At 44.1% G+C, this 27,861-nt stretch overlaps 1 protein-coding gene across 2 annotated transcripts; it reads left to right on the top strand.

The window, feature by feature from the left end:
* On the top strand, positions 1-27,861 carry MIS18A (MIS18 kinetochore protein A). Of its 2 annotated transcripts, XR_009691551.1 has the most exons (6): positions 1-361; positions 3,149-3,215; positions 6,119-6,241; positions 24,586-24,723; positions 24,832-24,949; positions 26,054-27,861. XR_009691551.1 is itself a non-coding variant. In XM_061134422.1 (5 exons), the coding sequence occupies exons 1-5, from the start codon at positions 22-24 to the stop codon at positions 9,328-9,330; spliced, it is 708 nt and encodes a 235-aa protein (XP_060990405.1). In that variant the 5' UTR covers positions 1-21; the 3' UTR covers positions 9,331-9,845. The 2 variants fall into 2 exon arrangements, 1 of the variants encoding a protein (XP_060990405.1); XM_061134422.1 differs by lacking the exons at positions 24,586-24,723; positions 24,832-24,949; positions 26,054-27,861 and adding exons at positions 8,590-8,686; positions 9,250-9,845.

Raw genomic sequence — 27,861 nt, forward strand, 5'->3', positions numbered from 1 at the left:
GGCGCGGGCCATTTGTAGCTAATGGCGGGTGCTTGGTCCGCTGATAGTTGTGAAGGATGCTCCTCTACTAGCTGTACGTGCGGCCACAAGGGCAAGTGGGGCGACTCCTCGCTGTTAGGCAAGCGGCTCTCGGAAGACTCGAGCCGCCACCAGCTGCTGCAGAAGTGGGCGAGCATGTGGAGCTCCGTGAGCGGAGACGCGTCGGTGGCCTGCCCTGAGAGGACGCGGCGCGAGGAGGCTGCGGACCCGGCGGAGGAGGACAGGCCGCTGGTGTTTCTGTGCTCGCGCTGCCGGCGGCCGCTGGGAGACTCGCTGAGCTGGGTGGCGAGCCAGGAAGACACCAATTCCATCTTGCTTCGCTGTCAGTCCGGGCTGGGGCGGGTGGGTGGGATTTAGGACTAAGGGTGGCCTTCTTCCCTGGCGTGCTGACCTGGGCGGCCCCGGAAGAGGCGGGGATGTTTTGGAGAGACTCAGGGTCTTTAAAAGCAGAAAAATCTGAGAGGCTGAGCTGTTCCAGAAAAGGGGCAGGAGGAGAGTCATCCCTGCATCTTGGGCTTACGCGTGGAAGTCCTTTTCTGGGTTCCCCCATCCCAGAAGACCAATGGATGAATCAACAACGTCGTGAGCATATATTAGGAGGAAAAAAAAAAAGTCAACCAACCAGGTTGTAAGCATTTAAGGTGTAGCTACTCTGTGTTATTCCTCATAGAAATTAGTGGTCTCTGTTAATCGGTAGGTAATATTGTTAATTGTTTATTTAGTAAATTAAGCTTTTCAGCGGCCTGCTTCCTGCAGGGGATGTCAGGATTGATTTTTTAGATCCTAATAGTTGTATCAGCGGACGCCTTTAGTCTGAAGTGTTACAACTTCAGAGTTGACGAATCATAATGCTATTATAAAAATGGAAGGAGACTTGCAATAAAAGCACTAACAACTCTCACAAAATTGGAGAGGAAGGAGGATATGATAAAAGGGTGAAGAAGGTCAGAATTCTAGCTTTTAATATTGATTCTACCAGTTACCTGTATGTTTCCCCAGCGTTTCTTTGCTTTGTTGTTTTCATAGTATTTATTTAGGGAAGTGGGTCACTGAGTTACCACTGAGCAAGTTTTCTGAATTAGTGAGTAAGTTTTCTGAGTTACCACTGAGTGGTTTTCTGAGTTGATGTAAAAATGACTGTTCTTTTTGGACTTGTGGTTTTCAAGATTAAGTTTCTGCTCTATTTGAATTCTGTAAGTACTTTTAATGGCAGAAATTCACCACCGATTTATTGATATTTGTGGAAAGTTTTCCTTCCTGGGATGTATTGGGAAGAAAGAAGGAGAGCAGTGTCCACCTGTTACCTGAAATTTTTTGAAGTCTGTTTTCCTTAAGGATGCACTTAACAATAGTTGCTGAATCCTTTTTGGTTGTTAAACATAAGCCTAAGAACATACATTTCCCGTAGTAATTCACTGAGATTAATCCTTCACACCTATTAAAATCAAACAGTGCAGAAGGGTGTAAAAGTAAAAAGGACTTGTCCCCAAATCTTATCCCCCGATCCTGATACTCTTAAGTCCCCAGAGTTCAACATACTTTATTCTCATTTATACTTCCAGATACTCTCCATGCATATATGAGCATGTTTAAATGTACATTTTTTGGAATTCCCTAAACATAAATTTTCAAAAACACCCTTGGGATAATGTTTATACTGTTAAGCATCCTTACCTTTTTTATTCTACACCTGTATTCTGAGTATTTTTCCATATTAGTGCATATCGGCATAGTTCAGAGTTTTAGCAGCTGCCTCTTGTACCCCTGCTGAAAGGCAGTGTAGGTGATGGCCCTCAACTGCATGGGTTTGAATCCTGGTCTGCTGCTTACTGGCTGTGTCTTGGGGCAAGCTGCATAGCCTCTCTGTGCTTCAGTGTTCTCCTCTGTAGACGTGAGGACAGTAATACAAGCGGCAGTTAGGAGTACTGAGCGAGTTTGTATGTGTCCTCTGCTCAGAAGAAATAGGAAGTGCCACTTTAGTGACATCCTTATGGAGATGCTGTTCACCCCCCAAGTCTGCCCCTGTTGATAGCGGTCCAGGTGTTTTCCAGGGTTGCCGTTTTAGAACCACATGTGTGTATTTGGGTTGAGATTTTGCTACAGAGCGAGGGCCTTTGTAGGCTGTTACGATTGAGAATCTGAATCTTTATTCTGCTATTGAAATGAGAGTCTAGTGAGTGTGGTTTTTAAGCTGGAGAGTGCTAGGACTCAGGTTTTTCTTTGGAGGGTGCACTGAAGAGAAGAATAAGCATGGGCGTGGGGAGGTCAGCCAGGGGCCAGTACAGCCGCTCCGGGAGAGGAGGCGGCGGTGGTGTGGGGCTGGAGGGAGGGTCATGAGGTAGAATGGACAGGACTTCTCAGAGGAGCGTCTGAACGGGAGCACGGTAAGGGGATGATGAATGTAGGTGACACTGATTTCAGAAATGAGCGACGGGCAGATGGGAGTGGAGTTTACTGAGTTAAGGTAGGCTGTAGAGGAGGTGAACTCAAGAGTCTGTTCTGATGTCCTTTCTTCATGTCCCTCCACCTGTAGTGTGTCCTGAATTTGGATGCTCTGGGAATGTTTCCTGTTGCTTCTAGCTTCAAGTTGTGGTCTAAAAGATTTGGGGCAGGGTTCCTGTGGACCCTGTCTGTTACTTACAGGGAAATGAGCTCTGTGTTTGAGACTTGGAGATGTATGCACAGATTTTTACCCTCTTCTTTGGGTTAATCCCTGTTTTACTGTGTTTGGCAGGTATTCTTGATAGTCTGTGATTTGAGGTTCTGATTTTTCCAAGTTTCACCGTCAATTGAATTTTTTCTTCCCTGATTGTTCTAAGTTTTACCATCAATTGAATTTTTTCTTCCTAATTTTATTTGTTTTGTTGATTTCAGTGTTTTCTGGGAAGGGAAGGAAATAACTCTTATTCTGCTATGTTTTCCCAGAAGACCCTGTACACTTAGTTTTAAACCACTGTGTGTGTGTGTGTGTGAGAGAGAGTGACTTTTGAGCCTTTATTTTTTTTCTGGCTTTCTGAGTTCTAAAATTAAAGTTGAATTAGAAGTTCTCTAAATACCTGCATGTGTATTAATCAAAGCACATTAATACATTGTTGTTACTTCTTTCCAGGTGTTACCTGTAATGTTTCTGTGAATGAGGAACAGATACTATCCAAACGTAAAAATGAAAATGGTTGGTGAGTAAAGCTATATCTGTATGAGTATGTATGTTTTTATTTTTTTAAATGAAAATCTTTAAAAAGATCATCAGCAGTAAAATTTGGGATAAAACTGTTTTCATGGGGTGTGTGTGCTTAGTCGCTCAGCTGTGTCTGACTCTCTGCGACCCCATGGACTGTAGCCCTCCAGGCTCCTCTGTCCGTGGGGGTTCTCCAGGCAACAGTCCTGGAGTGGGTTGCCATGCCCTCCTTCAGAGGATCTTCCCAACCCAGGGATCGAACCCAGGTCTCCCGCATTTCAGGTGGATTCTTTATAGTCTGAGCCACCAGGGAAGCCCTTTTTCATGGTAATCAATATCAAATCAGTCATTGTGCATGCTTCGTCACTTCAGTCCTGTCTGACTCTTTGTGGACTGTAGCCCGCCAGGCTCCTCTGTCCATGGGATTCTCCAGGCAAGAATACTGCTGTGGGTTACTGTGTTCTCCTCCAGGGGATCTTCCTGACCAGGGGATCTTCCTGACCCGGGGATCGAGCCCACGTCTCTTACATCTCCTGCATTGGCAGATGGTTTCCTGAGTGACAGTGGGCGCCTTTAGATTTAAGATGGAAGAGTTTCTAAACTTCTCAAGGCCCGTTCCAACACTTCCATTTTGGGTGTTTGGCTTGGTCCTAAAGGACATTGAAAATAAAAACAGAAAAAGAAAGTATCTTTATCATGGAATCTCTGAGCCAAAGAATGCTTTAGATAAATGCTCCCCACTTCTCATGGCCTAGCACCCATAGATAATGTGGCACATACAGACATGTGTGGCCCATTGAGGTGGACAGAGAAAGCTGCATGCACGGCGGCCCAGGGCCTCCAGCTGTCCCAGGCTGCTTCTCTCTCCAGGTGTTGAAGCGGTCAGTATCCTGCTCTGCCTGCCACTGTCTGTTGCAAGCAGCAGCCTCAGCAAACTGAATGGGAAGCTCTGCTTTGTAGAATTGTTGCCCGAAAGTTGTCTTACTGATGCATGTGAATAAGTGGTACACGAGCAATTCAATAGAAATTAATAATCATATGTTAAAATTTTATTATTTTTTTATTTTAATATTTATCTATTTGGCCGCACAGGATCCTCATGGCAGCACTTGGGATCTTTGATCTTTAGTTGTGGACTGTTTAGTGTGCAGACTCTTAGTTGTGGCACGTGGGATCTAGTTCCCTGGTCCCCAGGGATCAAACCTGGGCCCCCTGCATTGGGGAGCTCAGTCCCAGCCGCTGGACCACCAGGGAAGTCCCTATTTTTTTTTATTTTAAAACATTGGTTTTTCATTTTTAGTAATGTTAGAGTGTCCTATTCAAATAAAGTATATTTTCATTTAAAAAATTACTCTCTTTAAGGAGAATTTGAAGTCATGTAATAGGACAGGTGGCATGTGAATGTAACAGAAATTGTACTCATAGCATGCTGGTGATAACAATTTGGAAAACCCAGCCTTGGATCATTTCTCACTTTATTGATGAAGAAAATGATACCTTGGGAGGTTTACAGCCTCACCAAGGACATAGGACATTAGCAGGAGCTAATGATGGTGCTTTGCTATCCCTTTGCTTCCTGCAGAGTGTCCTCTGCTTCCCAATTCCAGTCATTCTGATGTCAGGTTACAGCTTTGCTGTTGCATACTTGATATTTTTCATTACATTGACTGAGTTTTTATTTAAGTTTTTTTAAAGGAAATCTGTATGACTGCCCTGAATATATCAACTGCTGTTACTCGAAAGTAACTGTGACAATAATTACAGTGGAAACAAATGTTGTTAAATTATAGCTGAGATACCACTGGCTGGCTGGTTCTGAGCCTGGGGTCTGTCCTTTTACAGTTAAAAGATTTACAGCTGTGAGATACACATTAAAAACCTTCTAGCACCAGGCTGAGACTTTTCTGTTCTTCATAATCAAGATTTCTAGAGAACTGAAAAGGGAATCGACTCTTGCTCTGAACCAGTGTTGCCGAGTTCTGTTTGCTTGTATCACCTGAACCCCATCGTTTATGCGAAACTATGGCTCATGGGCCAAGCGCCTGTTTTGTAAATATGTTTTTGTTGGAACACAGCTCATTCAGTTATGTATTGTCTGTGGTGGCTTCCATGCTGCAGTGGTAGGGACAAGTAGTTGCAGTAGACTCCACATGGCCTGCAAGCCTGAAATATTTGTTCTCTGACTCATCACAGAAAAAAATCTGCCTATCCCTGCCCCAGAGCATTAGTGATCCTTGGTGGACAATGTGACATTTAAAGAACATGTACAATCTTTTTGCCTTATTTCAGAATTTTAGTTAATTTTTAATACCAGATTGAGGCATTTACGTTCTAGAAAAGCACCATCTTAGTATTCTCTTCTTTTTTGCTTTTCTAAATTCTCATTTAATTTTGTCTGTGCTCCGCCTTCATTGCTGTGCACGGGCTTTCTCTAGTTGCAGTGAGCAGGGACTGCTGTCTAGTTGGCGGTGTTCGAGCTTCTCATTGCGGCGGCTTGTTGTGGAGCATGGGCTCTAGGAGCTCAGGCTTCAGTAGTCATGGTGCACAGGCTTAGTTGCTCCACAGCATGTGGAATCTTCCTGGGCCAGGGATCGAACCCATGGCCCCTGCATTGGCAGATGGACTCTTATCCATTGCACCACCAAGGAAATCCAGCATCCGCTCTGCTTTGTCCCTTGTGTGCATGCCGTCTGTCACTAGATGCTGAAGGCAGTGTGACCTGGAGGTGACTTGCCCACATTTCAGATGTAAGCATCTTACTGTCATTTTTCCCCTCTCTATACCCGTGACCTAGTAGGGCTAGGGTAGCGCACTTCAGCAGCGTTAATGCTCAGGTGTTTGCAGATCTCAGCAGTGGGTTTGTGGTAAGCAGTCGCTAAAGGGTGGCCCTTGTTGTTGCAGCGTCCTGGAGACCTTGCACTGCGCAGGATGCTCGCTCAGCCTCGGCTACCGGTACAGGTGCACACCCAAGGGCCTGGACTACAAGCGGGACTTGTTCTGCCTCAGTGTCGAAGCTGTTGAAAGGTGTGTTTGAGGCATGAACGAATAGCTCATAACTGAATTCTCAGAAAGTTGTTTGCAGACAAATTGGTATGAAAATTTGAAAACTACACATTGTTTGGTTAAAATATGTTTTTAAATAATAATTTCTCACCCTAAAGCAAGTGGTTTTTTTTTTTTGTTTGTTTTTTGGACTCGATTTATTTGCTATTGGAAAAGTCTGTCATGCTAAATTGTAGAAGAAAGCACTGTGAGTACATTTTGCAGAGTAAAAATTTGCTGTTTTTCTTAATTAAATTTAGTTTAATAGGATTTTTTTAAAGCAATTGTGTGTATCAATATATTTTGTCCATTTTATTTTTCCCTCTAGTTTTTAGTCTAGTAGAATAACTTGAAGAAATAGGGATTTCAGAAATGATCGGGAAAGAAGTCCCTTTGATGTTCTAGAAAAGTAGAAATGCAAAGTCCAGCTATTTCCTAGAGGGGTGTAAATAACTGTCTGCTGTTTTGAGAGATGCAAGGAAGTACCTTCATTTTTCAAGACTTCTAAAAGGTGTTTGGAGACAAGGTGAATTAGGGTCGGATGACATATATCTTAATGGCCCTTTAGTTCATTAACCTTTTAAAATTGGAAACAAAATCAATTGACCCCACTGTCTTTTCACTTATTCTGGAAAAGATGTAACTCTCAAGACTTTAGAGATTGTCGTTGTTCAGTAGCTCAGTCATGTCCGACTCTTTGTTACCCCATAGAATGTAGCCCACCAGGCTCCTCTGTCTATGGGATTCTCCAGGCAAGAATACTGGAGTGGGTTGCCATTCCCTTCTCCAGGGGATCTTCCTGACCCAGGGATCGAACCCAAGCCTCCTGCATTGGTGGGTGGGTTCTTAGCTCTGAGCCACCAGTTAGAGAGGTTTTCTTAGAGATGCCTAGGAAACCTTAAATATCAAGAAAGAAGAACAATTTAAGAAGAAAAGAAAGTGCCTACACTTTCATTACTTGAAGTATGTTGTCACTCTGTTGAATTTCTTAAATTTTCTCTTTAAAAAAATTTAGAATAATACTCTTTTTTTTATAATTTTTCATTTAATTATTTTTTGATTGCTACAGTTTTACCACCATCTTTGAAACTAGACAAGTTTGGATCAAAATTGTGAAATCTGCGAACTTTTCACAGCCTTTAACACAGAGAATAATGTCACAAGTACTGCTCATTGATGTAAAGCATGCAGGCCCACCTGGAGAGGGAGCAGATCTGTTTTGGTTTAATATGTAAATAGAAGACGCATGCCCAAACAACTGCTCTCATAACCTCCGTGGGAATTTTACCAAGATTCGTGAAAATTATGTGGGGGAGAGTACAAGAGTTTATACTTTATACATGAAATCTTAAACCAGTATGGTTGGTACGGAACTTTAAAAGCGATCCATATCTGTATAAAAGAAAATATGTGGAAAATTTCTGCATAGAGGATCCTAGTATCGAAGCTGTTCTTTCCCCAACAGTTGAATTTAAGGAAAAGTTACCTCATAGGGCAGAATTTAAATGACAGGGAACCAGTATGTTTTAGAAAGGGATGCCCTCCATTATGTTTATTTACAGCATTATAAATTAATCAGTGCCATTTAATTTTCCCCATCTCATTTTTCTTTTCTAAACAAGATACTAACTGCCTTCTGTAATTTTTCCTTCGATGACATCTTTTAGAAATTTAATCAGTTAATCTTGGGTTTCCAACAGAAGACTGTTCATATTTAACAGAAGTGACATACTGAAGTTGTTACATGTGATGAAAGACTTCTAAAGAAATGCAAACGAATGAAGGTTTTTTTTGTTTGTTTGTTTTTGGAGAAAAAACAGCACCTTCTCTACTGTTTAGATTTATTTGGTTGCCAAAGCTGGGCTTGTTTTCTTCCATTGCTAGGACAGTTGTATTTTCAAATTGTAGCATGTCATCACCTCAGAGAGCGGAGCAAAACATGAGTTATAGAATAACTGTTGAAATTGCTGAAATCTTGGTAATCAACAAGTGATGCTACAGATTACATACTACATACATTTTGATCTTTTAAAACTTCAAATGCTACTGTTGTACCACGCAGCTTACTAAAGAGCCAGTTTTATTCCCAATAATGAAATATTTATAGCATTGAGAAATATGTAGACCTCTTGAACAAAGCTGTTATGGAGAAAAACATGATTTCATGTAGTTAGCGTCCTATGTAGGTTGCTATTAACAAAAGTAATTGTTTTATGTGTTTACTCGGTACTAATATATACTTCAATATACTTTGAGTTTTAATGTTATCAATATAAACTTTATATTTACTCCCTTCTCATATTTTAACTTTGTACTGTACTGTACTTCAGTTATGTTTTAGGGTCGTCTGAAAAGCAAATTGTGTCAGAAGACAAAGAGCTTTTTAATCTTGAAAGTAGAGTTGAAATAGAAAAATCTCTAAAGCAGGTAATTTTGTTCTGCACTTTTTGTGTCTTTGTATAAACAACTTCCAGTCAACGACCAAGTGCTGCTCCACAAATAATTCTTAATTGTGTCTTCTCTTTTGATCTTAGCATTCATGGTGAGAGAGTGCTTATTCTATTTCAGTTGTTAGTAAAGTTGATTTACTGGGAGCCAAACTACAAATTAAGCCAAAACTTTATGGAAAAAATTATAAAGACATTCCATGCTAAATCAAAGCAGTATGTATTCTAAAACTATTAAAATAGAAATATATCTTTAAATCAATATTTCATTTGATTTGATTTTCATGGTAAAAACAGCCTTGTTTTTGAATGTTAACATCCTGTCACATGCAAGATAGTGGTGAATAAATGTAAAAGCTATGGATCAGAGGTTGAGAGCTACTATTAATAGGCTTATGTCTTATTTAAACAGAAGTCCCTTAAATAAACACAGATATGTATAACATAGCAGACATTATATTAATGATCAACATTTAAATCATATTTAACCATGTATGATTTTAATCATATGTATTTTTTTCTATTCTTTTTTCCATTTGATAGATGGAAGATGTTTTGAAAGCCTTGCAAACAAAGCTTTGGGAGGTCGAATCAAAACTGTCCTTTACCAGTTGTAAAAGCTGAATTGGTTCCAAGGCCCACATTCTGCAGTCCTCTGCTGATGGAGAGTTCTTTCATATGTAGCAATTCTTGTTATAATTTACTTCACTTAGAACTGAAAGAATTGGAAACGTTTATGTACACTGTATCCTCTTGTACTGATCAGCTGGTCACATGAGAAGAACTGTAGAACTTTTCTGGATGTGTTTGATTGTAAAGAGGTGATTGTTTCCTAAACTCCAGTTTTAAAGCCATGATAATTGCTGGAATTTAAGAGTTGTTGTTTTGATAACAAATTCTTATAATTTTTTGAAGGGTTTTCTCCTTTGTACCAAATTCGTAGTTTTTTACTTACTATTTTTTAACTTTATTCTCTGTACCGAATTTGTTATTTTTTATTTCCTATTTTTTAACTATATTTCACTTTTAATAGTTTGAGCACTGTTTAATCTTGAGTGCTTAGAAAATCTTAGAGGTTTTTCTATCCACTGTGTGGTTGAATCTTCTTTGAAAACTAATGAATAAGCTTTCTGGAGAAACTGGTCAGTTGAATTATTTGTCCAAACTCTGAAACCTTGCACAAGAGTAGATTAGCATGTGTTCTGTTGGTGGTTGGATTCCGTTTGGTCCTGTTTATTTGCTCCTGTGTGCTTACTTAGTCGGTCAGTCGTGTCAGACTCTTTGCAGCCCCATGGACTGTGGCCCTCCAGGCTACTCTGCCCATGGGATTTTATAGGCAAGATTGCTGGAGTGGGTTGCCGCTTCCTTCTCCAGGAATCGAACTCATGTCTCCTGCATTGCAGGGGGATTCCTTACCTGCTGAGCCATCAGGGAAGCCCGTATTTACTACCATATACCCCATAATCTGGCAGCATAGTTACCAAAGAGAGTAGTAATTATTCCCAAGGGTGGGATTCTGGGAGAATTTTCAGTTTTCATAATGTAAGACTTCTAGTAAGCACTTGTTATTTTTATAATAAGGGAGAAAATAAAAGATTAAAGCAAAGTGCTTTACAATTGATTTTTATGAAACATTTGTTTAAGTGAGCTCAGAAATCCTGCTGTCATAAATACCACACATTTACTGGGCATGGCAGTGTGAGGGGTCCTGCTCAGGACTCTTAAAGGTAACCCCAAATTTCCCCAGTCCCCACTCTGTTTTTGAGTATAAATGAGGCCACCTAACATTAGTACTCAGCATGTTTGAGTAACTTAACTCAATTTCTGCTCAGAACCTCCCTAATTATTTCCAAGAATACCTCAAGTTGTCATGGCAAAAGGTCCTAAGTCAAATTGACTTGATCACTGATCATTCACAATTACTAAGTTCTTTTTGAGAGATTGTCCGCAGCCTCTAGTCATTTGAAGTTAGCTGTCCAAGTCTCTTCTCCACACCTTCTGGCAACAGTCACCCTTCTCAGTAAGCTTGATGAGGTCCCCAGGGTCTGTCATTGTAGGTGTTTCGGTGGCGCTTTCATGAAAGTTCATTTAGAACAGATGGGAGAGTTACTTTAACCGAGAGATTCAGCTGACTTTCTTGTCGCATGGGTGACAGACTTCTCCAGTCACTTTCAGGGCCATTCCAGTTTGGCTCCTTAATTCCTTTTACCCATCCTGGGGCTACAATTTCTAGCCAATCCATACATCTTGAAAACGACTCATTTCACCAATGCAAAGTAATTTCTAATATCCAACAGTGCTAACCAAGCCTCTTGTGGTTCAGGAAATAAGCAGCCCAAGTGCGTTTGTGGCAGTTTGGGCCTTTGATTAGCATTTCCCTGTACACTCTCCGCGCTTGGAGTTTTATTTCCAGTGAGGGTCCTTCAGCTGAAGCTCGCTTAAACCATGCGGGTGGAGAGCTCACACACGCTCTTCACACAGTCTTTGTTGAAGCATCTGAAAGCGAATCCTAGGAAGCAGTCGTGTCTCGTTTAAGGCGCAGTCTGTGTCTTTGGCCTCTGTGATGTCACTGAAAGCAGGGGCTTACTATCACCGTGGGGAAGAGAGCTCTGAGACTCCCACGGTGCCTACTCGACGGGTGCACGTGCGACAGCTTCGTCCTCTGCAGGCTGCCCTGTGGCACTTTGGAGGAGAGGGCCCATCCTCACACTCTAGGTCAGCCTCTGTGGAAACCACCCGTTTCCCTGAAGCCTCGTGACTTCAGGCTTAGTGACTTTTTAGGCTTTGCATGATGGCTCATTGGCATGCGGTTTGTTGACTTCCCCTATGTAGCCACATACTAAAATGGACAGTCAGGACTGGTTCCTGCTCCTTGTGACTGTGCTTTTGTTTCTGGTTACCGCTGCCCGTGAGCAGCAGTGAGGATCCTGGAGCAAGAAACGGACCTTCCAGCCTGATTGCACAGGACCCCAGCAAAGAGGCTTCAGACAGGACCTGACCAGGATTTGTTTCTGCACCCAGTCCCCGTGAAGGGGTGCTCCCCAGTTCTTTAGAGAGAACCTCTGGAAACTAGTATCAGGACCTATTTACAGATGGTTGTAAATGCATATGTATAGAACATTGCACATGATTTTCATCCCAGAGTGTGGGTTCTGCTGTTCTCAGCAAGCTCTCCTGTTACCTTCACAAGTTTCCAAGCTTACGAGGCTCAATGGGTATTGCTTGTGTAGGATCGATGTCTGGATGGAGTATGTCCTACCTGGGGGATTCTAGTCAGGCTTGGGGCGTTAAAAATGGGCAAAAGGAGAGTGCCTCCTTGCAGAGCTGGGTCTAGGTGTTCAGTAGGAAGTACTTGAGAGGAGCCATGATGAGCAACGTGATGAGCTTTTGAGGGAATCTCAGGGGTAGTCAACCCCCGGCCAGAGACCCCCCTTCAACTGCTTTATTAGGCTTGTGACCTTGGGCAAATCTTTTACCCATTTGAGCCTCTGTTTTCTTATCTGTAGAATGAGCTGTGATAACCTGCTTTTCTTGCATCACAGATAAATTAATGCTTATGATGGTACTTTGAAAAGAGTAAAGCATCACAAAAATAAATGACAAAGGTGTAGCCTTGCTTAATTTGGTCTGATTCAGTCTTCTTGTCAGTCTGACTTCTAGTCAGATTGTTTGGATGTCCTGGTGGCTCAGAGTCAAAGAATCTGCCTGCAGTGCAGGAGACCCGAGTTTGATCCCTGGGTCGGGAAGATCCCCTGGAGAAGGGAATGTCTACCCACTCCAGTGTTCTTGCCTGGAGAATTCCACGGACAGAGGAGCCTGGCAGGCTACAGTCCATGGGATCGGAAAGAGTTAGACACAACTGAGCAACTAATTCAAAAGAAAAGAAAATCTGAAACACCATGTTTGTAATAAATACAGTGACAGTGGATTAAGTTCATTCTCTAATTACAAATACATGAACCCTGTAGAAAGTTTGAAAAGTTAAAACATAGCACAAAGAACAAACTAAAACCCCCACACAATCTCACGACTACTTTTTGGAGTTATATTCCTGTTGTCATTTTATATACAAATTTAGAATTGTTCTAGACATACTGTTTTTACTAAAAATATTTCATAAACATTTCTGCATCATTAAACGTTCTTTTGTAACCTGATTTTTAATGACTACCTAGGATGAAGCATCTATTTTAAAGCTTGTTTAAATGTGATCCTTTGGTATGAGATTCATACTTTTTAGTGGCTTAACAACTTAGTTTACTTGTCAGATAGGAGAGAAGGCATGAGAGAAGTCTTCAACCAGCCGCCTCTTTGTCTTAACTGCAGGGTGCACAGGAGCAGACAGCCAATGGTTAAAATTTCAGGAATTTGTGAACTGGCTGTTCAATCCTTGGTGACTTTTAATTGGCCAGGATTAGGAGCACAGACACAGCAAGAGGAACATTCCAAGTATTGGGAATGAGCAGGACCAAATGTGACAAGATCCCTAAGATTTAGCCTTTGAGAATTAGCGATGAAATCAAAACACACACTGTCATGGGGACTTTCCTTCCAAGCTCCTGACTTTGTAGTCTTCTTGACTCAGGTCTACACTGCCAGGGGAAAGCAGGGCATTGATGGTGTAGACAGCAAACCCAGATAAATTCAGGCTCCCGACTGGTTTTGATTCCATGCATCCAGGTAATGCTAGGTGTAAAGAACCCTCCTGTCAGTGGAAGAGATGTTAGAGATGTGGGTTCAGTCCCTGGGTGGGGAAGATCCCCTGGAGAAGGACATGGCCACCCACTCCAGTATTCTTGCCTGGAGAAGCCCACGGAGAGAGGAGCCTGGCAGGCCACAGTCCACGGGGTCACAAAGACTCAGACAATACTGAAGTGACTTAGCATGTATGTAGGAGTATTTATACCAGAGAAATCTGCAATTGCTAAAAGGCAGGATTACTTCCAGAGAGCTGCTTTCCCAGAATATTACTGTATATTTTGAACCTCTCTACTGTTTGACTTAAAGTTTGAGAAGAGAAATTGACTCTGTCTTCAGCACTCAAAAGACCAAGCCCTGAGACCTTTTCACCTAATAAATATCAAATTGTTAGATGAAAAGATCTCAGGACTTGGTCTTTTGGTGATTGGACTGTCAAGGTCTTCACCTCTTCTGAGGAAAAAAGCAAAATACCTGAACGCAAAATACCTTAAGCGACTTAAGATTACATATAAGTAGTGACTGTTACACACATCTTTTTTTGTTCTTCCTGAATTAAGAGAAATAACTGGGCAGTTGCTTGCCTGTGAACAAGCAGAGAAAGTTCATCTGCAATGACTTGAACCGAGGGACATTTATTTACTCTTTAGCCCAGACATGTTCTGGATACCGATGGTTAATTTTGTTTAGTGAGAACTAAGTTGCGTCTATAGGATGTTTCATTATCCAGGCCTCTGTTCACGATGGTCCAAGTGCAGTCAAGGCTGATCTACATAACTATAGTCTCTTTGGAGTGTTTGCACTTATCTAAAATCTTGTTATAATAATCTGGGAGGCAGTGAAGTGAGGGGATCTGAGGAACTGATGTACTGGAGTCGAGTTTTATTGGCCCAAATGTGATTTTGAAGAGAACTGGCCTCATTTCATTCAGAATTAGCTCCTACTGACCTCTGCGAGCTTGACAGAATTAAATTAACTCTATAACTTTTTCCCCCTAAACAATTACTACCATGGTTTCTAGATCCTTTAATTTTATGGCAGAGAGATGGACAAAGGGATCTCTCAAGGGTCCTTTCAACCTTATAACTCATGTAAGCTGAAAGGAAATCAGAAATAAATGAAAGGAGGGAAACGAGAATCCAGGAGCCAACTTGGAAGACTTGAGGATAATTTAATTCTCTTTTTAACTCTGTCACCTTCCTGTCTCAGGAGCTGCAAGCTTGTAATTTTGAAGACTTGAGAATCATAGAAATTGTGGAAAAGTAAATGGGCTTCCCTGGTGGCTCAGCAGTAAAGAACCCACCTGCCAATGCAGGAGATGAGGGTGTGATCCCTGGGTCAGGAAGATCCCCTGGAGAAGGGCATGGCAACCCACTCCAGTATTCTTGCCTGGAGAATCCCATGGACAGAGGAACCTGGTGGGCTACGGTTCATGGGGTTGCAAAGAGTCAGACACGACTGAGCGACTGGACAACTACAAGATGTGTGTTTGATTGAATAACATTTTCCAGAGCAAATGCAAGAGTGTGCTATAATTTTGAGGAGACATCTTATGAAGCCATCAAATGGTATTCCCTGAAGAGGAGAGATAGCTTACTTTTGACGGTCGCATCAGCCTCACCAGGGCTAGGTAACCTTTTTGTTCTTAGCACTGAGTAATCACTTACTGTGTAATCATTTGCTGTGCGCGGAGCTCCACCTAGCTTGTCTCACTCCACCCTCACAGAACCGCCTCTCGTGGAAATCCTTGTTCCCCTTTTATAGATGCAGAAACTAAAATTTGCAGAAGTTAAATGAATTGCCTGAAGTCCTGCTCGGCTGGAGGATGGAGCCAAGGGTTTTCCTTCTGTGCACTGCTGCCTCCTCTACTGAGTGCATTTGGCGGGGGTGGTGCTTCCTTGCCTCTTAGCAGGAAAAATGGGAAAGGAAGCTGTGGAACTGAAAGTACTGGTGTCCAGAAACGTTGAGGAGTCATGAGCTGCCTGGTGGTCTGGTGATTAGGACTCTGCACGTCCAGTGCAGGGGACACAGGTTCGATCCCTGGCCGAGGAGCTTGATCCCACATGCTGCTCAGTGCAGCCAAATAAATACATCTTAAAAAAAGTAGTCATGAGCGCCCCACCCCCAATTTCTTTTTCCCTGTAATTAAAGCTGATGGAGCCCCCTTGACCTGAGTTCACTTCCCTTTCTTCATCCCTGCTTTGAGATCCTCTGGCTGCCATATCTCCCGGCCTCTTCCCTCCTCAGCCCAGAGCTGCTGGCTGGCCTGTTTGAAGCTGTCACCTCTCCAGGTAATTCTGAGTCTCCCTTGCAACCACCTCCCGCGTGCCATTGATTCTGCTTTACTGCACTTGCCACAGTGAGCGTATTTTATTCCTCTGTGTTTAGTGGCTGTCTCTCCATCGGAGTGTTAGCTCCTCGAGGGCAGCAGTTTTGTCGTCTTCCGCCTTGTGCTGCAGGAATGCACACTCATGGCAAATGCTTATTTAACAGGTCAGTGGAATGAATGAACGCTGCTGCCTCACGTAGCTGTTTCCCCACATCGTCAGCCTTTGTTCACCCTCTGGATTCCCGAGTCTTGCCCTGTGAGCATGCTTAGTCTCTGCTTGGTGATGGCCTGGCCCTGACCTCCCTGGAACCATTTCCACTCCACCCGCTGTGGTCTTCCACCCTGGGCATTACTGAATCCACTCTCTTGAAGGCCACCGAGGAGTTCCAACAAAGTGTCACTGTCTGAAACCCCTAAGGCTTCCAATAATTTAAAATTGTCCTCCCCTTTAAAGTTCTCTTTTCAATTGTCCGTCTTTTCTCAGCGATGCATGATGAGGCAGGGGCGTGATGCCATGAGGGATTTGCTGTCAAATATTTCAGTAAAGTAACTATACAGCAAGAGGGCACGTGGGCATGGCTTGATCACTGATCACCTTTGAATGGTGATCAGTGTGTATCTGAGTTGCTCAGTCGCGACTGAGACTTTGGGTCTCCATGGACTGTAGCCCGCCAGGCTCCTCTGTCTATGGGATTCTCTGGGCTAGAAGACTGGAGTGGGTTGCCATGCCTTCCTCCAGGGGATCTTCCCAACTGAGGGACTGAACCTGGGTCTCCCGCATTGCAGGCAGATTCTTTACCATCTGAGCCGCCAGAGAATATGTGCATTGAGTGGGTATTGGGCTTCATTATATCTTTATTTGGGTGTGTGTGTTTGTGAGACCAAAAAACAAGCTCACATCCTTAATGGCATCTGACCCTCCTCCCTGCTGCCCTTTTTGGCGGCTCTCCTTCCTCCCACCTCCCCTCTTTATGCCCTTGACCGTGTTTCTCTCCCGCCTCTCTTGGATGCTTCCCGGCCTATCAGTGACCGGCGCTGGGTCTCTGACTCCCACGGCCCTAAACCATCTCCACAGACCCACCCCGTTGTGAATTGCTGACCACCTGCAGGCCTATGGCCCTGCTCATGTCCTTTAGGTGCGTGCCGAGCATCCCCTCTAATGGATGCGGACGGCTTCCTCTCGAGGCCCCCTGCACACCCCTGTCCCCTGCCTGTGCCTCCTGAGTTCTCAGTGACATTGTCCTCCTTGTGTCCTGGCCGCAAAACCCCAAAGGCCCGTGACCTCCTCGCCATTCTCTGCCCCGCCTCCAATCGTCAGGTCCCCTGTCTTCCTTCCCAAAGCCTCTTCTTTTCCCTTCCCTGCCCTTTCTTCCTTGCCATTTATCCTTGTTCAGCCTTCCTTATTCCTTGCCCAAGTTATTGCTTAGTTGGTCTTCTAATTTAATTCTTACCCCTCGATGCAATGAACACACCATTGTCAAATGAATCTTCTGTTCCGCATTTCCCCAAAACACACGCAGAACACAGCTCTCTTAATCTGAGACTCCATGTCCTCTGACCTGGCCCCAGATGACTTCCCAGCTCTGTTCCCACGTTTCCTACCCGGGACTCAGCTTGTGTCAACACTCTGCGTCTCACCCCAGGCCTTCTCTATATATACAGTTCTTACTGTCTTTCAAGGTCCTGCTCAAATGCCCCTTCTTCCAGGAAGCCCTTGCTGATTTCTCAGCCAGAGGTAACTGCTTCCACTTCATCATTCCTAAATTATTTCAGGATGTTCTTACCTCATTTCATGTAATAATTTTTGTAGGAACCTTTCCTGCAAAACTAGAGTTCCCTCCACCCCAGGCCAGAGACCCAACATGTTGTGAGACCTTATATGCTGGAGGTAATTAATACTTGTCAAATAAGGACAGAATTTTAATCTGTCATTTTAATCTTGTCTACTTTGTATAATTACGATGATAAATGGAAAAGCATGAAAAACGTCTAAGCTAGAGACAAATTTATACCTAAGCATTCTAAATTGCTTTTAATATTTCAGAATTGACAGACTAAAAAGAAACTATCCCAAAATGCAGTGGTGGAGTAGGGTTAGAATTCAGTGTTAACCAATGTAAATAGGAATTCAAGGGAGAATTACCAAACTGAACTCATTTACATGTGTAATTACCCACCTGTGATCATTCTACTGTCTTATCTATTCCATTTTCCTCCTCCTACATCAAGTTAAAAATACTTCACATCAATTTTTTTCTTTCTAACCAAATACAATGAATTCTTGGAATTGGGAGTGGGATGTGGTTGCAACTCTACCACTTGAAGCAAGGTGCAAACGGGCCACATGTGTGCAGTTAGTGTGGTGGGGGAAGCCGAGCAGGTAAACTTACAAGCCATGCTCAAATATGCAAGAGGATGTGTGGAAATAAACGGCATCAGAAACATCTTGTTGCTTCCAGTCATCAGGAAAGCCGTGAAAGAAAACCACAACTCTTATTTTAATGTGGAAATCCACGGGGCACAGGCCTATGGCAACCTGAGGTTGCTGCTTCCTTTGACAAGATGGTATTTGATAGTAGGAAGGTGTCAGTGGCTTTGCCTTCTTAAGAAACTCTCTTTTTGTGGGGGAGGAAAGGATCTCTCAGAGCTTGAGGAGAGAGGCTCTTGAGCTTGAAGAAGAAAAAAGTGGTTCTTTGGGTTCCTTAGTGTTTGGATGGGGGAAGGAACTGTAACCCCTGGGGTTGCTCTCCAGGCTGCCTGTGGTCCCTGCAGGCAGGGACTGATGGAATCTCCCTGGCTCACCCAGAGGGCAGGGGCCTTCCCTTGAGACCCTGGCACTCACAGCGTGGGCATTACCTCCTAGATCCTGCCAGGTCTGCTCTGAATTTAACAAGACCCTGGTGATCTGCACGCACGTTCACATTGGAGATGTGCTGCTTAGAGGACAGGGTTAGTGAACACCCCTTTCATGTGCTTGTCTGTTTGATCATGACCAGGGTCATTATTAATGACCCCGAACACCACCGTCGTGTTCTCAGCATCTCCTTTAACACGCGTAAAGTGGGTAGGTTAGTAGTACTCTCCCGCTTTTTGGTTGGATTTTTCTTAATCAGACCACAAGGGGACGCATTTCACCGTGTAAATCCTCCCCGTGTCCAGCCGGTCACAACCACAGAGTCGAGAAGAGCTGCAGCCGAAGCCCCTTCCCAGACCTAGGCTGCTCCGTCTCAACTTGGAGTCTCCCCCTCTCTGCGCTTGTAACCAAGCTCTTTAATTAAAATAAGATCAAGGTCTCTCCCCGCCAGCCCCCACCCCCGCCCAGTGCCAAGGGCTTGGGTTACTCAGCATTCATTCTGAAATCGTCTATACTTGCACGCCCACAAGCCTTCCCCAAGAGATTGACATTTTTATACGGGGAAGTTAATTATGTTTTCTCTTGCAGTCATTTCTGAGGTTTCCATGACTCAGGTTCATTACCAAGTCCCATCCCCCAGTCTTTAAGGCTGCGCTTGCCAGCTCCCTTTAAACTTGCCAAGAGGGGCGTCAGCCTCCCCCGAGGAAGCACGTTTCCCATCACCTGGCTCGAGCGTCTGACTCACAGGGCTTCCCCGGAATCCTTGCCTGGATCACTGCCGTTTATTCCTTGGGAAATACTAAGGAACACTGTTACTCCCTGGCGGCTCAGATGGTAAAGCTTAACCCCTGGCAGTGCAGGAAATGCGGATTTAATCCCTGGGTCAGGAAGATCCTCTGGAGGAGGAAATGGCAACCACTCCAGTATTCTTGCCTGGAAAATCCCATGGACAGAGGAGCCTAGTGGGCTACAGTCCGTTGGGTGGAAAAGAGTTGGACTTGACTTATCGACTTGGCATCACCGACTCAATGGACATGAGTTTGAGTAAACTCTGGGAGTTGGTGATGGACAGGGAGGCCTGGCGTGCTGCAGTCCATGGGGTCGCAAAGAGTCGGACACAACTGAGCGACTGAACTGGACTGACTTAGCGACTAAACGACAAGAACAGTTATTTCTTTATAGCAGAAGGCAACAAAAGCATTTTATTCAGGTTAAAACATTTTCCAGAATCTTAAATTTAGACAATCCCATTTTATGTCAGAATTTCATTTGTTGAAGCAGAAATTAAAAAAAAAAATTCTCGTGCATTATTTTGTTCAGTGGAATGTAACTGAGGCCAAGAAATAGTGCTGTGGGGTTGGACCAGCCTGGGAAGCCTGGAGCCTTGGCGTCTGGGTCCTGCTGTGCCTCTATCTGACAGGGCAGTTTGCATCTTTGGCTTTCTATCTCTCAGCTTTGCTCTCCTCATCCATATAATGAGGAGGCTGTACTAGAATGATCTATAGTGAAAGTGTTGGTCGCTCAGTCATGCCTGACTCTTTGTGACCCCATGGACTGTAGCCCACCAGGCTCCTCTGTCCATGGAATTCTGCAGGCAAGAATACTGGAGTGGGTTGCCATTTCCTTCTCCAGGGGAATCTTCCCAACCCAGGGATTGATCCTGGGTCTCCCACATTGCAGGCAGATTCTTTACCAACTGAGCTACCAGGGAAGCCTGATCTACATTGCAGAAGAATGATCTACAAGTTTCTTCCTTTAATTAATCTAGTAAAAGCAATCAGAAGTCGTGTTGTTTTAATTAAGCATTGACTCGAAATGGAAACTTGGATCAATAGCCGATATAGGATTGTACAAAGCGTCTATAATCTGATGGATATCAACGACATCCTGCCGTTTAGAGATCCAGGACCACAAAAGAGTCTAAAGGCAAGCACAGCCCGCACTGGCTGCCGCTGCTTAATTAACAGTCGTAGGTGGCTGGCAGGTGACGCGTCTTGAAGATATTCTTGAATTGGCTCACAGAATCCTAAATAGAATTAGCACATGGGCACGTGAACACTTAACCCCATCTCTGGTCACCAACATTTGATCGAGAATCTTAGTTATTAAAACCTATCACTGATTTCTTTTATCACTACTTCAGCTGCTTTCAGTGAAAAAAAAAATGTATGTCCTGATGTCATTTCACTTTGGCTTGTCCTCCTGCTCACTTTCCCCCATCACTGTGTTCCCTTGGCAAAGCCTTTAGTCAGCCAGAACTTAAATTAATCAGGGTTGCATGTCAGATGCGGAGTAAGGCGAGTGAAATCCCTTGATGCCGGCTCACTGGGCAGAGTTTCCAAGGCAACCGCTGTTGTCTGTGTCTTCACTCTGAAGGGAAACCTGGGAGATTCTGGTCCTGACGTCGCTCTGAAAAGAACCAGCATGGGGTGAAACGATCTGTGAACGAGGGACTTTGGTTCCGGCCTGGTGTTTGTCTTATTGCTGTTAGGAAAGGTCATATTCACATTTATTTTCTCTAGCTCTGAAATGAGGATTTGAATTGAACTACTTGTGGATGGGCAATTAAAAGCATATTTAAAATATACACGGACTACAGTTCTGAGAATCACTGATCTTCCACTGATAAAGAAGGGACAGAATCAGAATTCTCACAGGAAAAAGAAAGAAATTTTGCCCTTAAATGAGGGAAGGATTAGCATGGGCCAAGATGCAGAAAACAAAAAGGGCAGAGAACAGTCCCCAACCAGAACACAGTCAAGCTCCCACCTTCAAGTTTTTCTCCTTGTTAATGAGACTATAACATTTATTGTCCAAGCCAGGGCACATGAGAGGGTGAAGGGGGAGATTCAATAATGAAAGGTTGGGTCAGGATGACAGACATAAACCTTCCCAGGCAAGCCCGTGTGTATATCACCTGCATTTTGTGCTGTATGGTAAGAAGGCTTTGCAACAAAGATCCCCTCAGCTAATGCAGTTTGAAAACTGCTAGGCTCAAGTGGTGAAGATTCTGGTTCATCTGATGAGATCTATACGAGTGGGAGTGGAAGAGAAAAACAGAGGAACATGGGAGGGTTTGAACAGCCTCTCAGAGACGTGACAGGGAATCAAACAGAAATGAACAGAAAAGGCTTGGAGGTCTTGGTTGTTGCTAAGGGAGCACCACTTTGGGTGACCGTGGTCAGCAGATTCGTGACTTAATCCAGTAAAGACTATAGTAATTATGATTTACCTTTGAGAGGGTTTCTGGGGGAGAAAATCCCAACACAATAAACATGAAAACAGTTTGTGGTTATCATTAATCCTATTTTCTGTAAAGAAATTCACTCAAAGTGGACATCAATCAGCTTATGAAAAATGTTTCTTGTTATCCTCAAAGAAATAAACTGCTTGCCATATATTGTGAGCTAATGATAAGATAAACTGAAAAGTTTGCAGTCCCTTTATAGTGCTAAATATATTTAGCTCAGGTGTAAACACATGTTTGTTCTTTATTCAGGTGAGGTTTCCTGATGGAATAATCTTTTTTTTTTTTAATGTTTATTTTATTTTTTTGGCTACACGGCGTCTTTGTTGCTGCATGGGCTTTTCCCTAGTTGTGACGAGCAGCTGGAGCTGCTCCCTAGCTGTGGTGGGCATGCTTCCCGTGGCGGGGGCCACTCTGGTAGCCAGGGGGTCTCCTCCTGTAGCCAGGGGGTCTGGGCGTGCAGGCTTCAGTGCTTGTGACTCCCAGGCTCTGGAGCACAGGCGCAGTAGTTGTGAATGGGCTTAGTTGCTCCGAGACATGTGGAATCTTGCCCGATCAGGACTCGAACCCAAGTCTCCTACATTGGCAGGCATATTCTTTATCACTGAGCTACCAGGGAAGTCCTGGATGAACTAATCTTAAAAGTTTTAAAAAGTATGTCTTACTTCGAGCTGCTATAACAAAATACCACAGACTGCGTGGCTTGTAAACAACAGAAATCTATTTCTCACAGTTCTGGAGGTTGGAAGTCTAAGATCAGAGGGGCAACCCTCCGGGTTCTGGTGAGAACCCTCTTCCAGGTTGCAGACAGTGGTTTTCTTGTTGTTTCCTCACGTGGCGGAGAGAGAGTCAGAGAACTCTCTGGGGTCTCTTTTATAAGGGCACTAATTGTGTTTGCTGCACTGATTTTTATTACTCTGGCAACAAAGGTCCGTATAGTCGAGGCTATGGTCTTCCCAGTGGCCATGTAGTGTTGTGACAGCTGGGTAGTAAGGAAGGCAGAGCTCGGAAGAACCGATGCCTTTGAACTGTGGTGCTGGAGAAGGTTCCAGAAAGTCCCTTGCATAGCAAAGAGATCAGTCAATCTTAAGGGAAATCAACCCTGAATACTCATTGGAAGAACTGATGCTGAAGTTGAAACTCCGGTATTTTGGTCACCTGATGCCAACAACTGACTCATTGGAAAAGTCCCTGATGCTGGGAAAGACTGAGGGCAGAAGGAGAAGAGGGTGTCAGAGGATGAGATGGCTGGATATCATCACCGATGCAATGGACATGAACTTGGACAAACTTTGGGAGATGGTGAGGGACAGAGAGGCCTAGCGTGCTGCAGTCTACAAGACTGCAAAGAGTCAGACGCGCCTGGGCAACTGAACAACAACAATTTCATTTGCTTGGGCTCCACCCTCATGACGTAATAGCCCTTGTCTCCTAATACCATCACACTGGGAGTTAAGATTTCAACATATGAATCTGGGGAAGGGGCACGGAACAGACATTCAGATCATTGAAAAGTAATCAAGAAATGCACTTTTGCTGAAGAAAAATTAGAAAATACAGGCAACTGAAATGAAGGCAATAAGACCATCTGTAACTCTAAACACTATGTTAGTGTATATCCTTCCACACTATCTCCTCTGCATTTCATTTATACATATAATTGGTTGCTGAAAGGATACTGATGTGAGATCAATGTAACATGGAGTTGAAAAGAGCATTGACTATTTTTTGATCAATTTTAGAGGATCTGAATTGCTTGTGTGTGTTTGCTCAGTCATATCTGACTCTGTGTGACGCCTCGGACTGTAGCCCGCCAGGCTCCTCTGTCCATGGGATTCTCCAGGTAAGAATACTGCAGTGGGTTGCCATTTCCCCCTCCAGGGGATCTTCCCGACACAGAGATCGAACCCACGTCTCTTGCCTCTCCTGCACTAGTTAGCAGACTCTTTACCACTGCGCCACTTGGGAAGCCCAAAAAAATGCATAGGAAATATTATGTTTTTCATGTTAACAAATATATACTTACAATATTGTTTTAATGACTGTATAATAGCCCATGTATTGGATTAGTTCATTTAACCAAACTCCTGACATTAGGGCTTCCCTTGTGTCTCAGCTGGCAAAGAATCCGCCTGCAATGTGGGAGACCTGGGTTCAATCCCTGGGTTGGGAAGATCCCCTGGAGAAGGGAAAGGCTACCTACTCCAGTGTTCTGCCCTGGAGAATTCCATGGGCTGTGTAGTCCCTGGGTTCGCAGAGAGCCTGACACGACTGCGCGACTTTCACTTTCTTTCCTGACATCAGATAGGAGGTAGTTTCCAGGCCTTTTGTGTTATAGACAATGTAGTATTGTGCATCTCCTAGTGAAATCTTTGTGCAAAAGCAGTGAATGGAGCTGGAGTGTGTGACCAGGTGGCAGGTCTGAGGGCTCAGATCTGTCAGCTGTGTGTTCTGTTCATGCATCACGTGTGGAATGAACACACGATAAGAAGGGAAGAGGAGAGGGGGCTTCCGGTTCCCAGCCAAGCATACAGTCCTGAGTGTGTCACTCAACCACCTCATGGTTCAGTTTTCTTATTCGTGGCAGCATCACAGAAAGTAGAGATAATGAATGGACCTGATCCCTTGAACGGGACAACTGTGAGGGTCAGCTAGGGTAACAGTATGAAAAAACCAAAGTTGTGAAGCAGTGTACTGTCTGGGGATGTATTCTTTTCTTTTCAAGATGCTATTTTGCAATTTTCTTTTCAGTGGCATAAACAGCAGACATTTATTTCACGTGGTTCTGGAGGCGGGAAGTCCGAGATAAGCTGGCAACAGGCTCTGTGTAAGAACGCTTCCTGGTTTGCAGATTTACCTTGTCCTGTGTGTTCGTGTGGCCTTTCCTTGGTGAGTACACGTGAGGGAGGCGTGAAAACAGAGATCTTAGGTCCTTCCTTTTTGTATAAGGTATTAATCCCATCTTCTTCTTTTTTTTTTTTTTTTCCTGAGTCACAGGTAGTTTGTTTCATGAAGACTTCATATTAAAGTTCAAGTGGATGAATGCAAAAGTCTTCATGACCTTAATGCCACTGGAGCTGGACAACTGTTAGCCTACGAAGTAGAAGACTAAGAAGTAAGTTGAAGTTCTGCACGAATTAACTGTAATTGTCTCTGAAGCTGTGCAACATTAAGTCATCTAGAACTGTCTCCAGTTTTGCAGATTGTGCATTTTGGTTGTGCTGGATCTTGGTTGCTGCACGCAGGCCTCCAGCTGCAGGGCACAGGCCTCTCATTGGGGTGGTTTCTCACTGCAGGGCACAGGCTCGGGGGGCGTGAGGGCTTCAGTGGTTGGGGCTCCTGGGCTCTAGAGCACAGGCTCAGTAGTTGTGTCGTATGGGGCTTCGTTGTCCCCTGGCATGTGGGATCTTCCGGTACCAGGGATCGAACCTGTGTCTCCTGCATTGGCTGTTGATTCTTTACCCCTGAGCCACCGGGGAAGTCCCTGTTTCCTCCAATTTTTGACATTCTCCAGGAAAAATGGATTTTTTATGAGCCAAACCACAAGGTTTGGGTAATGTGGTGCCTGAATGGGCACTTCTGGGCAGAAGCTAGTAGAAACTCTCAGGCTCATCAGACAGCTTGGCTGCCTCCCGGATGACTGCAAACTGAAGGCAGAGGGAGCTTGCAGCTCGCAGAGGCGGGACCCTTGCTGTGTGATCCTGGGGGCGGGGGGGGGGGGGGGGGGGGAGGGGGTCATTCCCTCCCTGGCCCCTCACCCTCCCTCCTGCCCCCATCAGTCAGGAGGCTGCTCTGAGGCTGGCGAGTGTGATTTAGACCTGATCCTGTCCAGCCCAAGAGAGACAGAGGCCAGCCTGCTGTCAGAGATAACAACGGCTGTTGGAAGGGAAGTCTGGGGAAAATATTTGAAAAAAGAATCCTGGGAATTCCAGCTCCAGCCGGGCAAGGGCCCCAAAGGGGGCAGGTCAGGAGCATGAATGGAAATTTGCAGCCTGAGTTAACCCCAAAGGGGCAAGCCTACAGCTGGAAACCACATGCCTCCCACATACCCGTCACTCGTCCACAGGTGGGAAAGCAAAGAGCGCAGTGCTGTTCATCAGACACAAAGGGGTGTTGAGCCTTCCTTCTCTCTGACCCTTGTCCATGGGGTGCCCTGCCCTGGTGGCGGGGGGCACCATTCACACGGTCTTCTCTGAGATACTGTATCTTGGCCATTTAGGGTCAGTATTAGGACACTGCCTCTTGCCTTCTCCCCTGCCTCTTGGAGATGGGGAGCACACAGTAGATGTCCCTGTGGTCACCGATGGAGGCGTAAACAGCACAGGACACAGAGAGGAGAGGCTGAGGACCTCCCACCCACCCACAGGAGACCTTGGCACCACCAGCCTGCCAGCGATGCAGCCTGCAAGAAGACCTGCATGGTAATTCTCAGATTCCTAAAGAAAATAACTTTCTATTCCCACCCCCATAGGAAGATGTCTTGGGTTAGAAAAAAAGGAGTGAATGCAAAATTATAAAGACAATGAGTCTGAGTTCCCTGATAAGTGCGTTAGGAAGCTTGCATATTTTCCATCCCTGGAGAGGTCCAGAAACTGGAACTTGGTGTGGCAGGAGGCCGACTGAGTTAAGTAAGGGAGGAAGCAAAGGCTATTTCTGTTACAGGCTGGAATGGACTGACAAGAGCCCACTCGTTTTACTAGAGCAGGGACGGACAAGTGCTAGGCTTTTTACAGGCCTTTCTTTGTTGTAGATACATCTGTCGCAATTACTTTAAGTTCTCCCAGCTTATTTAAGTATGATATATGCATGCTCAGTCACTCAGGCATGTCCGATTCTTTGCGACCCCATGGACTGTAGCCTGCCAGGCTCCTCTGTCCATGGGATTCTCCAGGCAAGAATACCAGAGTGGGTGCCATGCCCTCCTCCAGAGGATCTTCCCCACCCAGGGATGGAAGCTGTGTCTCTTATGTCTCCTGCATTGGCGGGCAGGTTCTTTCCCTCTTTACCCGGGAAACCCAAGTATGATATATAGTGCTGACCAATTAAACATCCCAGTACATTTCGTACTTCTTTTAAACTATTAACATTTGATGATGGTGTGGAAGAAGGGGAGCCCTATTAGTAAAATTGGCCTATCGTTTATTTGCTATTTGTAAAGAAAGACTTATCATACCTGATAAATATAAGAAGGAGTGTCCTAATACAGACCATAAACAGTGGCAGGAATGCTTCTAAGAGTCCAGGAGTCACTAATCCCAGTGCACGTGGAGACCATCTCCTGCCTGCAGGAAATAGAGTCTGGAAGAGGGCATTCGTTTGAGGTAAATGGCTGACTTTGGGGGTTGCCTTCAAATATCAAGTTTCTATTTTTGTTTGATGACTGCATTTTTTTCAGTTGCTGATAAATCGTAAGCAGAGGGACAGACTGTTATGGGTTTATCCTCTTAAATGTTAAGTTCATGGAGAGATGCACGAAAGCTCCATTTGAGGGCTAAGAGGTTAAAGGTTATGTCTCTGTTTTGAGCTTTCCAGATCCCAGAATAAAGTGCTTAGGGGGAATCATTTTTTTTTTAAAAGTTTGAAGCATAGCTAATTTACAATGCTGTCTTAGTTTCTAGTGGACAACAAAGTGATTAAATTTTGCGTATATATGTATGCATTCTTTTTGATATTCTTTCCCATTGTAGTTTATTACAAGATATTGGATATAGTTCCCTGTGCTACACAATAGGACCTTGTTGTTTATAGATTTTATATATATATATTGGTTTGTATCTGCCAATCCCAAACTCCTCATTTATCTCTCCCACCTTTTCCCTTTGGTAACCATAAATTTGTTTTCTGTGTCTGTGTTTCTGTTTTGTAAATAAGTTCATTTGTATCACTTGTTTAGTTTCCACGTTTAAGTGATAGCATATTATATTGGTCTTTCTGTGTCTGACTGACTTCACTAAGTATGACAATCTCTAGGTCTACCCATGTTGGTGCAAATGGCATTGTTTCATTCTTTGTTATGGCTGAGTAAAA

The sequence above is a fragment of the Dama dama genome, chromosome 31 (genome assembly GCF_033118175.1).
Source record: "Dama dama isolate Ldn47 chromosome 31, ASM3311817v1, whole genome shotgun sequence".
Classification (NCBI taxonomy): Eukaryota; Metazoa; Chordata; class Mammalia; order Artiodactyla; family Cervidae; genus Dama; species Dama dama.

Bases quoted from the DNA above. Each gene is read 5' to 3' on its own strand.
- MIS18A (XM_061134422.1), top strand. From the start codon at position 22: ATGGCGGGTGCTTGGTCCGCTGATAGTTGTGAAGGATGCTCCTCTACT. The intron at 6,242-8,589 runs GTGTGTTTGAGG...ACTGTACTTCAG, and splicing joins AGTGTCGAAGCTGTTGAAAG to TTATGTTTTAGGGTCGTCTG. The intron at 8,687-9,249 runs GTAATTTTGTTC...TCCATTTGATAG, and splicing joins TAGAAAAATCTCTAAAGCAG to ATGGAAGATGTTTTGAAAGC.